This window comes from Rhinolophus ferrumequinum, chromosome 12 (genome assembly GCF_004115265.2).
Source record: "Rhinolophus ferrumequinum isolate MPI-CBG mRhiFer1 chromosome 12, mRhiFer1_v1.p, whole genome shotgun sequence".
Taxonomy (NCBI): domain Eukaryota; kingdom Metazoa; phylum Chordata; class Mammalia; order Chiroptera; family Rhinolophidae; genus Rhinolophus; species Rhinolophus ferrumequinum.
Genome location: NC_046295.1, coordinates 35099467 through 35112088, shown reverse-complemented (window position 1 = coordinate 35112088; position 12622 = coordinate 35099467). Strand labels below are relative to the sequence as shown.

The following is a 12622-nucleotide window of genomic DNA, read 5'->3' as shown; positions in this document are numbered from 1 at the left end:
GTTCTAGGGGCTCTTTAATATATCCTTGAAACATCAGTGAAGCCAGTGAGAGAACTACCCTGAGAAGTTAGCCCCATTGCACACATGGGACACCAAGGCTAAGTAGGGGTTAGCCCCGCCCTCTCAGCCAGTGGGGGCCAGGGCCTCAATTCTGCCACACTTGAGTCCAAGTTCTATTCCTCTGCCATTTTTGCCTCTCCTTGGAAGCTCAAAGTTATAAAACATTTCCTTAGCCTGACAGATTGACCACATGCAGAATTATTGTTCTAGTCCTGATCACAATGAACTCAGCATTGCTAGGCCTAATGGCTCCACATGGCTTCCGAGAGCTCTCTTTTGAAGGCATGTTTGCATTCACTGAAGGTGTAATGATGACTCTGTCCTTCCTATAATTCCACTAATAGTTGGCATCCCTGAAAATGGAAAAATAATAACATCTAAAATGAACTGTACATCTTACTATGTTCATGCCAGCCACCATTTTAAGCATGATCTTGTTTACTCCACAAACAGCCTGAAGGCAGGAGTTTTCTGTCATTCCCCAATTTATAGATGGGTTGGAGGAAGGGTGGATGGAGGAATCTCCAGGTCCACCCAAAGCTTCATCAGTACTGCTTTGCTCCCCCTCCCTGCAGGGAGCTAAGAACCATGGAAAAGGTGAAAGTTTCTTTTGATCTTGCACATGTATTTACTAGGACTTGGTGTGCCCAGAAGAGAAAGCAAAAGCTAACGCAGATAGTCTCCTTCCCGCTAGGAGTCTCTTGTGGTAATCAGATGTGCTGGTTGGAAAGAAAGCTCTTGCTGATCTGAGCACATGGAGGGGGTTGATCAACATGCAGGTCACCCAAGACACTGGCTACCCAGGGCTCTGCATGTGAGAACCTAAGTCTGTCAGGGTCCCGGCCGAACAGTGTTGGCCTTACTCAAAGGGGTTGCCTGAAAAGCATTTATCAGAGGGACTCTGCCCAAGGTGTACTCAAGGTTACAGGAGCAGATATGGGTTGGTGAGGCACCCAGGGAGCAGCAAGTGCAGGAAGCCTTTATCTGTCCTCGCTCTGAAAAAGCAAGGGTAGGGAGCAGAGTAACTGGGGCCTAAAGAAAGCTGAGGCCGAGGAGAGGGTCCCCATGACAGGAGCTGGAGTCTTAGAGAAACGTGGTCACTGCCAGGACCAGACTGTGACAAAAATGAGGGCAGGAGTGGGTAAGTACCAGGACCTCGCCCTTCTCCTACCCACTGATCCCCTGCTGATGTCTCCATGGCCAGCTCCAACCAGAAACCCAAGGACAAGGAGGCCTGAGAGATACAGTCCATGGAGATCAGCTTCCAAGGTTCAGAGATAGATGGAAAAGGGCAAGAAATGGACCTACCTAAGGGCTGAAGTGGAGGCAAATGGAAACTATCAGCCTCAGCCAGAACTGTGCAAGGAAATTGATCTCAGGCTCAGTCAGGGCACCCTGTCCTCCATGCATTGTGTGTGCATTTGCTCTACAGATGCCCAGAAAGTTGTTTCAAAACCAAAACAGTTTCTTCCTTTCTTTCTTTTTCTTCCCCACTAAGAAGCTTGAAAAGAAAGACAGCCTCCTCGGCCTTCGCCAACACCCTGGGCAGTTTAATACGTTTCAGTTGTGTTAATGCCAAAGCAGTAATGAACCACCACTTTAGCATTACAGGTGTTGAACACAATTTTTGGGTGAATTTCATACTTGCTAATGAATACATCCCTGTGCTTCTAGAAATGGCTGAGCCAGACTGTGGGGATCCAGAGGTAAATGGATGACCTAATTACTCACGACATGAAGTTCTGTACCAAGGGGTTCTTTAGAGGTGCCCCTGCTTTGGGTGGGTCACAAAGGCCAATATGGGGGAAAATACTTTCCTGCCTTCCCCACCGTACAAATAATGAGCCAAGCATCCTCTAATATTTTTACTTGATGCCCCTCTCTGGAGATCCAAAGGACATTGGATCAGTAGCTGGCAAGTTGCTGACAGTCTGGAAAGAGGCCATTAGTTGCAAGTACAGTATTGTGAGAATTATTTATGTGGTTGTAGGATGGCCAAACCTAGCAGGCAGGAGCTGAATACAACAGTGAGTTCTAAAAGCCTGGTGTGGGGGTAGGTTAGCCAGCAGAGAATCAGGATTAGGGTAGCCCCAAACAAAGAGGCTTTGTCTTCCTAGGTCCTTTGTTAGCATGAGAGACATTTTTGTCAGACAAAAATGGGGTCCAGTTCCCACCCCTCACTCAGGTCCTCTCACCAAGTGTATGAGACTCTATGGGCTACAGACACATCTGCATGTCCTGAACCAAGAAGGGTGCTCTACAGTGAAGAGAAACTATGGTTCTTACACCGGCCTTTATGTTCTTCTGGATTTTATGTTCTTAGCTCTTCCCCAAGCTGACCATAGCTTACAGCTTTGTCTTAAAACACGAAACACATACAGCCTATCTGTCTGGTTTTCTTTTCTTAATCTATCTCTTCTCTCTCCCTCTCTCTCTCTCTCTCTCTCTCTTTCTCTCTCTCTCTGTTTGTGTCAGTGCTGATGAAAATGTCCAGTCATTCATTCTTAGAAATAGAAATCTGTTGTTAGTGCAGAAAACTTCTTCCATATAACTCTTGGAAGAGTTATACATTTTTTCCCATACAACTCTTTTCCCATACAACTGTCTTTGTCCCCTCTTCTTCAAGCTCTGACCTAGGGGGTCACTTTCAGGCAAATGTGGGCAGTTTAACTTCCAGGGCCATTTCTTTTAGCAGCGAGTCTCTGAGTAGCCTGGACACGTCACTGAAAATGACTTTGGAGGGTAGGCACCCAACCATAGGAATTCCCAGTCTTTCCCATGAGACCTAATGGTTCCAAGCAGCTTCCAACCAGGACAAGACGTAACCTCAGAATGTATCAAAGGGAGTAGTTTGGACCCATGCATTTCCTGGCCTGAGGAAGAAATCCAAGAAATAAGCATGATCTTGACTGAAAATTGTGCCTACGCATTGAGCTGGTGGTATACCAGTCATAACACAACAACAATTGACACACAGCTTTTTATTTTAATACATGTATCATAAATATATTAAATGCACAAATATATTTAAATATATATATTAATATAAATATAAATGTAAAACAAGTTAGTCTTATAGAATTCAAAGCAGAATTTCTCCCAGAGGCAATGTTCCAAATAGTGGTTAAGTTTCCAGCTCGCATACTATAGAATTGTTTCTGGAAAAACTGTGCTCCCGTTTCAACTTGAAAACAAGATAGGAGGATCATTTATCCTCACTTCTCCTGACTGTAGTTTCAGGGACAGAAATGACTTCAGTTCACATCCAAAACAGTGTCATAAACTGTTCTTTTTCTGAGATGTGTTGTGTGCTCTGATAGACTGAGGGCTAAGTGAGTCTGGGAGCCCAGCCTGGGTCTGCCTTCCCGGACGTAGGCAGTTGAGAGACGGGGGAGTCTTATGACACAGTGGCTAAAGAATTAAGCTCCCTGGCTTTGTCAGCAGCAAGAAAGAAGCCCCTGACTTGGGGTCAAGAAGAGGACACCCTTCCCACCTCCTGCCACCATGGTAACCACTTGTGTGTCAGGAGCATTTTTTTAGTCCTGAGCCTGCTTGGGCAACCATCAGCACAGATAAAGTATTAGAAAGTCTATTGTTAATAAGCTTTTCTTCTAGTCTTTTCCCCTTTTCTACTGTGTACAAGCAGGTCACCAATTTCCATGTTGACATTTCCCCCATCCCCTCTGTAGGTGAAAAGTATGGCCCAGTATGTACACACCGTGGACAAACGGGACAATTTTCGGAGGACTCGTTTTTCCGACCGTTTCAAAGATGACATAACTACTATTGTTAATGTGGTCACCTCAGAGATTGCAGCCCTTTTAGTAAAACCAACAAAGGTAACTGTGTTATTTTACTTTCTAAATTTTTCACCTTGAGCATATATGGTTTTCAAAATCAGAGAAAAATAAGCATCATCTTAAAACAGCAATTTAAACATAACCAACTGTACATGACAACTAAATCCTGTGTCTTATACTGGAGGGGATTTTGGGGTAGGGCGGGGGGATTACGATAAAGAAATTGCGATATGGAATTACAGTAGTTTAAATTATCATTGTATCCATGTGGAGACGAGAGAGAGTATTCTTGTTCTTAGGAAATATACCCTGCAGTATTGTGGGGTCCATGGGCACGATATTTGTACCCTACTCTCGAATGGTTCAGGGGAAAAAAATGTATATATGGGGAGAATGATAAAGTTAACATAGCAAAATGTCAAGTATTGGTGAATCTGGCTAAGGGCATACAATTCTTTGTTATTATTCTTGTACCTTTTCTATAAGTTTTAAATTACTTCAAAATAGAAAGTGAAAATATATATAAAGTGAAACAGAACAAAATTTTTAAAGGTAACTATAAAATTTGAGGCAGCAGGATCACTATTAATATCTTTATCATTATGAAGGATTTGTATAGTACCGAGTGCTCATGGGAAGATTTCCATTTGGTTAGTTCTTGTGGCAAACTTTGTGAGACCAACAATTATATGTTCATTTTGGCAGGCGTGAAAAATGAGGTACAGTGAAGTAAACAAATTTTCCAAAATCACATAGCTGGCCATAAAACCAAGAATTTTCAGACAGTTACTTAAACTGCGCAGGAGTGGCTGGCTGCTGCAGAGGACACTGAGCGCTCGAGGATTTGCCATTCAGTGATCCTGTGGAAACTTCTTTATCAGGTCTCCACCCATGCCAGTGGCTGCTCAGCTTGGCCTGGATTTGAAAATTGCACATCATAACGAGGAAAATATTTTCAAGTCATATTTTTAATAGTGTCAGAGAAAATTGATTTATCATTCAGAGAATAAAAGACATGACCACGAAAAAGTGAATCCCTGATAGCTCTGAAGTGCTGTAAAATCCCTCATAAATATGAGCACTGTGAAATAATAAAAACAAAACCTTGACCTCAATTCATACAAGAGTTCACTCTACTATGTATGACTATGACCTCGCTTAGGCTGGAGATGCTGTCTAATTGAAGGAAAAAAAATCCTTACGTCAAAAATGGATTATTTTATTCTGATTTGACTTTCTGCAACAATCCTTACAAGAATCTGTCTCATTGAATATAATGAATACATTTCAAGTTAGTTATGCCAAAATAGTTATCAGGATCAAATAAATTATGGTAGAGCCATATGGAGAAATATGAGAAACTAGAATGTAAGAAAATGATCATAAGGCAATGTTGACTGAAAAAAATCCAGGACCCATCATTGTATATAGTGAATGAGGTCAGTTAGATACATATAAATATAAATATGCGTGTAGTAAAAAAGACTGGAAGGAGAGGTACCTAAGTGTTAACAGTAGATAAAGAATTTCTTGATTCAACTGAACACTCGTGGCATCAGTTAGGCTCTAAATTATATTTGCTACAATTTTGCAGAGTTACCTGCTTTGCCCAGTATTTCCCAGAGAAACACTGTCTGTAAAAATAGGACCTGCCTCTCCCAACTTCCCCACCAGGGACCTGGGAGTTTATGACCAGGGTTTGCCACAAAATGATTTGGGTGTTTGTATGTTTGTTTTTAAGGAAAATGAACAAGCTGAAAAAATCAACATCAGCCTGGCTTTCTTCTTATATGACCTTCTCTCACTCATGGATCGTGGCTTTGTGTTTAACCTCATCAAACATTATTGCAACCAGGTGAGTGTTGCCACAGACACAGCCATGTTGTTCCTGGTTCCTTGTCACCTGATGTGATGCTCGTTACCATGGTATGCTCTCTTACTCATTGCCTAGTTAGACAACTTGACTTGTACATTCTGGGTTTTATGTCCCTAGATACATTGGTTTGCATGGATTCCTAGAACATTTCTTAATATCAACCCAGCACAGAAAGGCCAGCCAATTACTCTACAGGAATTGAAATTTGTTAGTGATATGATCTGCTTTCTTCAGTTTAACATTTAACAGAAATTACATGACCGTAGCATTCAGTCTTTGATCAAGTATAGAATTCAAAGTATGAGATCTCTTTTCACATATTAGGGTAATTAGTGAAATTGCAGTTGTGAAATTCTGACTTTAAAGAATCCTGATAAAATAAAAAAGAGACTGAATTTCACTTCACTGTGCACAAAACAAAAATTTCATAATCCAAGAGTATCTTATCAGTGCCATCTCCCCCAAGTTTTAAATGGAATTCTACGTGCATTCACTGTCCCCTTCAAATTGTCCCAACAATAGTAATCTAAGTAGCAGTTATTAGTGTTCCCACTCCTTTCCTTCCAAAGTCTTATTTTAGCCACCACTAGCACTATCATGGCCTCTGTCACCACTACGTGCCACCATTGTCATCACCTCCGACTCCCACTATCTCTGTCACCCACCACTTCCACCAACATCGCCACCTACCACCTTCACCATCACTGTCACCACCACTGGTTTCTTCCTGTGGACCACGCATACTCTGAAGCACTTCATGGAGATCATGTCATTTAATCTTTGTAAGGTGTTACCGACATTTTGCAGAGGACAAAGCTAAGGTGTAGAGTAGTAATATAACTTGTCCAGGGATGAAAGAACTAAGTCTGTCTAACTCCAAGGTAGAATGGATTAATCACCCTGTTCGGCCAGGCCTGGCATTCTGTGTTAATCCCTTAGTGACTTGAAATAAGTCTTTCAACTTCTACGGTCTCATTTCCTCATTTGTAAAATAAAAGGATCTCCCCTCCCCCAACTTTTCTAAAAGAAGTCCTAATAAGGACGACACTTATCAAAAGAGAATCCAAAGGAAACATCCACAAGTCCCGGAGCACCGACTCCCTGTACACCCTGACCTGGTCCTGCGTGGATCTGCTGTTCCACAGTCCACTAGGTTGCAGTGGTGGGGGAATGTGCTATTCCGTTCCTCTTTGCCATCCCTCTTAGGTCACTGAGTGAACTGCAAATAGAAGTCAATCTGGTTCTCAAAACTTGAAGTTAGGTATATGGAAAGAAAATACTAGAACACCACTCTAGGTCCACTTTAGCCTCTGTTAAAGAACAAACGATTCATGACACCTATTAAACAGTGAGGCAGACTTTATTCAGGACTGTCGCGATAGGTATAGAGACTACTGCAATGGGGTTTTACCGTAGGGGACAGAGATTCGGCTCAACACGGAATACAGCAAGGAAAAGTGGGCATGTGAGCCAGTGAGCAGGATGGGGGTGGTCAGTGGATGAAAAATGACTAAGAGGAGACATCAGGGGTAAGGGAAGATTCTAGCTAAGCCGACCTAATGGGGTTCTTGCTGAAATGAAGGCGGGCTGGGTGGATCAGACACCACCTGGGGGGTGGTGAGGGTTCAAGACTCATTTGGTCAGATATTAAGGCTGCTCAGATAGCAAGGGTGTGGGGCTTTGGCTAAACAGATTTAGCGGGATTTTTGCTCAAATTAGACTATTGAGGACATGCGCAAGGGCGGACCTATTTGAAAACGAGCTCAGAGTTCCCTGAGTCGTTTGGTCAAGGAGAGAATCTTGTCACTGCTCACAGGTAAGCAGTGTTTATTATTAAAAGGAAAGTAAGGAATCAAAAGTAGACATCCACCTGCCTTACAAACACACGTGTTTATTTTCTCTTTTCCTCTCTCTTTCTCTGTTTAATCATTTCCTTTTCCTTTAATTTACCCTCCTTTTTCTCACCCTTTCCAATCTCAGCTGCCAGAGAACCTTAGACTAAGAATCTGGAAAACTGTGTTCTAATTCAAGTGATGCCATTAAACTGCTGCGCTTAAACTCTTCATGGGCTGCGGAAAGACAAGGCTGGATTAGATTTATCCAGCTTTCAGTGTTTTGATTCTATGCTCTTTGTCTGCCAGTGACATCCGTGGATATTGCTGAGCACAATGAGTAGCACACAGGCCTAAGAAAATCACCAACACCAGTCCATGGTGATTTAATCATTGATTTCAGCTGTCTAGGTACCGTAGGCACCTCATACCTAGGGTTTCCACGCGAAATTCCCACCCGTTCTCAGGAATTCTTTTCGCTTTCCCATCCCCGAATCCCGAGATATAAACTGTTTCTGTTCTCCACGATGAATCGTTTCCACAAAGTGACGGCCGATACTACCAACCACCTGGGTTCAAGGAGCCAATTTTCCCGATTTCCCGACCGACTTTTCTCGGGATTCAGGAAGGGGAAGGTGAAAAAAATTCCTGAGAACGGGCGGGAATTCCCGTCTGGAAACCCTAATCATACCTGAGGCAGGTTCAATTCTTCCAAAGTCCTCCGATTTTATCATTTTGCATAACCTGATTCAAGCATTCTGTCATGCTTTCTGTCATTTGTAGACTTTGTGACCATGAGTATAAACTTAGTCTTTCATTACTAGTCTCTAAGAATAGACCAATCTAGTTGTTCGGTGGCTCTGTGGCTTTCAGTGTGCCACTAAGTACCAATCCCTTGGGGAGACCCCCTGAGGCTACCAGTGTGGGTCCTGACCTCTAGGGAGGATGATTCAGGAAATGCATGTTATTCTGTTCTAAACTTCACTGAAATTAGTTTTGAAATTTCTGTCTTTAGTGAAGTCTAAAGGGACTTATGACAGCTACTCAGTGTGGCCTTTCAAATGCAGATATCTTGTGTTTTCATGTTCTGATTGCTGACTTGCTCCAACAACACTTTGTGAATGACCATTAAGCGATGGACACTAGAGTGAATTCTAATCAGTTCAATTTGCTGGTGGCCCCTTTGGTCCAAAATCAGCCAGCAAGGCACCTTGATAAGAGTCATTGTTCTTACACGGAAGTCATATGTTTTATTTTTTATATAATATGTAATAGTATTCATTTGTTTCAAATAAACGTGTAAGTACAGATTGAGTCTATAGGCAAAATGCCACAACGCAATGGCTTTTCCTAAAATGGCTGAAAATATGTACTCATTTAAATTATATAGTTTACAAAACTGCTCTTAAAGTGCACGAAGAGGAGGCATGTCCATTTGTAAGGATGAGATGCAGGTTTCCTGTGCTGGAGTGGGACAGTGTTTATGACGATATACTGAGAGGTGCAAGGTCCAGCAAGACCCTCCATTTCCTGTTTTGCTTTAAGAGAAGCTACTTCTGAGTCACAGCCGAGAGTCTGGATCCTTCCGTTGTCAACTTACCCAAGGGAAGCAAGAGCTCTCTTCCAGCCTGTCACCTCTGTCAGCTTTTCATTGCTTATTTCGTGGTTTGTTTGTTTAAGGGAAGATTTTTCCTGAAAACTCTTTCAGCTTTCTCTTTCTTTCTCTACTTCCTCTTCTGCCACTTTGAGGCAGACTCCCTGGCTTTTTTGCAGGGACTAAATACTTTCCTAAGTAATTTGATGCTCTCATCTAGGGAACTGGTTTTTTTGAGAACTTCCCATTGGGGCCTTTAATTAGAAACTACAAAGAACACTTGTAGCATTAAAGTCATCTAGTCATATTCCATTAGTTATGTGTGGACCCTTGTGGGGCCAAGTCCTTTCATTTAGTTTCTCAGACACAGTGGGGATTTTGTAAAATTAATTATATTGTGTTACACTGAAGACATACCTCCAGATTATTTCCAATACAAGCTTGCCATGGTATTATAAATTTGACAAGGGTAGGGGCAAGAATCCCCATTTTGGACAGCTGTTAGGCTACAATGATGAAAAGGAACAGTAATGGATGAAAACTTCCTGGGCCTCCCTGTAATGCAGAGTTTGCCATCTGTTGTGCTGTCTCATTCATTTTTATTAAATTGATTGCCTTAATCTGGGGAGATAAGATGTTTTTGTGTCTGTCAACCTCAACTCCATTTACCTTATAATAAACACGTCTTTCCGCTTCTCATTTTTCTTCCCAGCTGTCAGCCAAGCTGAACAACCTTCCAACGCTCATTTCCATGAGGCTGGAGTTCTTGAGAATCCTCTGCAGCCACGAACACTATCTCAATCTGAACCTCTTCTTTATGAATGCGGATACTGCACCACCGTCTCCCTGTCCCTCCATCTCCTCCCAGGTAATCAGCTGACTGAAAGAATTGGTCAAGCTATTTCACTTAATTAACGTAGTTTAGTCATTTATTCCTATAAATGTTGGTGTAATTAGAAGAAAACTCAAGCAATTCAGACAGATCAACTGTCCAGATACACACAGGTATGCTACCCAAAGTTGTACTATCTAACTAATCATGTACACGCTATGTGATTGGTTTTCTCCTAGGCTCTAAGGTCCCTGCTGAGCCCAAGTAGAGCAAGGAATTCACATACATGATGAAAATCGAGACAGGGGTAGAAAAATCACATGTCTCCCTTTGTCTGACGTTCATCACCTTTCTCCTTTAGCTTGATAGTCTCCTTTGTTCACGTCCCTTTTCCTAAACCCCAGCATCATAAAATTTATGCAATTGCAGGTTCCCTTCTATTGATTCCAAAATGACTGAATAGTGGTTTTTAACCTGGATATTCTATCTTTGAACTATCTTAGGACTTTTTGCTAATACTGTTACTGAGTGGAATTCAGTACGAGTTCACCTTGAATCATATTCCAGATAATTTTGCTCTTGAAGCACTAAAATGATCTCATCATAAACTAATCAAATAATCTGTTTTATAGAGTATATTTCTAACAAGTCTTGTTCTTTTTTTTTTATTGTGCCCTTAATTAATTTATTTTTTTCCTTTTCATTAGTTTCAGGTGTACAAAACAACATAATGATTAGATATTTACACCCCTCACGAAGTGATAACCCCAACAAGTCTGCTACACATCTGACACCGTACATAGCAATTCCAATATCATCGACTATATTCTCTATGCTGTACTTTACATCCTATGACTATGTGTGTGTATATGTGTATGGTGTGTATTTTAATTATAATTGACATTCAGTATTATTTTATATTAGTTTCAGGTGTACAGCGCAGCAGTTAGGTATTTATATAATTTATGAAGTGATCCTCCTGATAAGTCTAGACACCATCTGACACCATACATAGTTTTTACATTATTGACTATATTCTCCATACTGTATTTCACAATCCCCATGACTGTTTTTGTGACTACCAATTTGTACTTCCTCAACCCTTCATCTTTCCCATCCATCCACCCAACCCTCCTCTTAACAAGTCTCGCGCTTGATGAGCCAGGAAAAGTAACACTTGTACTAATGTTTAGAGACAGAGCTTTGACTGATAGGACCAATCATTGTGTAGAATAGTATTTCCCAAGTTAGGTTCAGTGGGCTCCAGATTCTACAGGATGTTAGAAGGTGTTATGCAAATACAGGATTCCAAAATCAGATCAGTTTTGGAAACCCTATATTAGCAGGTTTCTTTGCAGAAGGCCATCCAAAAGTCTCTAACTTGTTCATGTAAATTGTAAATGCCCCAGGGGTGGTGGAGGAGGAAATGGGAGGAGGTGTGTGATAAGCAGTGGTTTCCAAAATGATTTGACTCCAAAAGCTTTTTGTTTATCCTCCATAGATTTCTCAAGGGACTAGTCTCCTCTAGAAAAACTTTAAGGAAATGTTATTTTATAGTCATATTCCATTTATAGGGAACAAATCAACAGCTCAGAGCAGCAGGCAAATTTATCAATATTAAGTTCTATTTCTGTTGCCTAGTCCTTGATTCTGGCACAAAGGTGAAGGTTTGCCATATTAATTAAAAAAAAAAATCTTGGCCATTCATGCCACATGACATGAGCCGGATATTAACTACATGACCATCTGAGTGTGAACTGGGAATGATCTGACTTACAAGCAACAATTCCAAATGTGCTAAATTTGCCCTAGGGCCTCTCCCACATTTCCCTTCTGACTACCCAGTTAGCAAACCCAGGGGCCAGGCCCAGCCTTACCAAAACTAAAGGATTTCCAGAGACATTGTAGATTCTCTTGGTGAAATATAAAGTGTGCTGCCAGGATAAGAGCACAGGAATTGCCTAGGACTGGGAAATCTGACACTTCCCCTGCCTGACACCCCGTCTAGTCTCCAGGCCAGCAAAACTCAAACAATGTGCGTAATCCATATTTAGAAGTGCAGCTCAGTAAACAGGGGCCTCCAATAAAGGGGGCAGTTTGTTATAGAGGAATCGCCTGCTCACAGCTACAGCATTGGATCCAGTTCCCATTTCTCTATCCAGTTGTTGTTATCCTAGGATTTTAATCTTCAACTTTTGATTGTGGATAGGGAAGGGAGTGTTACTCACTGTGTGACAGACCCTGAGTGCTTTGTTTTCGTTTTCCCAACGGGCCGTCCTCCATCTGCAGGAATGGGAAAAAGCAAAGTGACCACTCTATGTCTCGGTTTCCTCATCTGTCACATGGGAAGGGAGTAGTGGTACCTGCCTCAGTGGGTTGTGCTTGCAAAGCCTGGCCATAGCACGTGCTCAATAAATACCAGCCCTCGTGCTTTTGATTCCAGTTCTTGTTACTCATAGAACTGCTCCATGCATTTCTGTAGAACTCGAGCTCCTGCTCCAGCTTCCAGGACCAGAAGATCGCCAGCATGTTCGATCTGACTCCCGAGTACCGCCAGCAGCACTTCCTCACTGGGCTTCTCTTTACTGAACTGGCTGCGGCCCTGGATGCTGAAGGCGAAGGGTATGT

General features: G+C 42.0%; 1 protein-coding gene across 7 annotated transcripts in view; it reads left to right on the top strand.

Moving 5' to 3' along the window:
• Positions 1–12622, top strand: part of DOCK8 (dedicator of cytokinesis 8) — a 193313-nt gene that overhangs the window by 137072 nt on the left and 43619 nt on the right. For all 7 annotated transcript variants that reach the window (XM_033122589.1, XM_033122588.1, XM_033122593.1 and 4 more), the window contains 4 exons: positions 3750–3899; positions 5602–5715; positions 9875–10030; positions 12477–12616. In XM_033122589.1, the coding sequence (XP_032978480.1) occupies positions 3750–3899; positions 5602–5715; positions 9875–10030; positions 12477–12616 (560 nt within the window). The remainder of the gene's footprint in view (positions 1–3749; positions 3900–5601; positions 5716–9874; positions 10031–12476; positions 12617–12622) is intronic.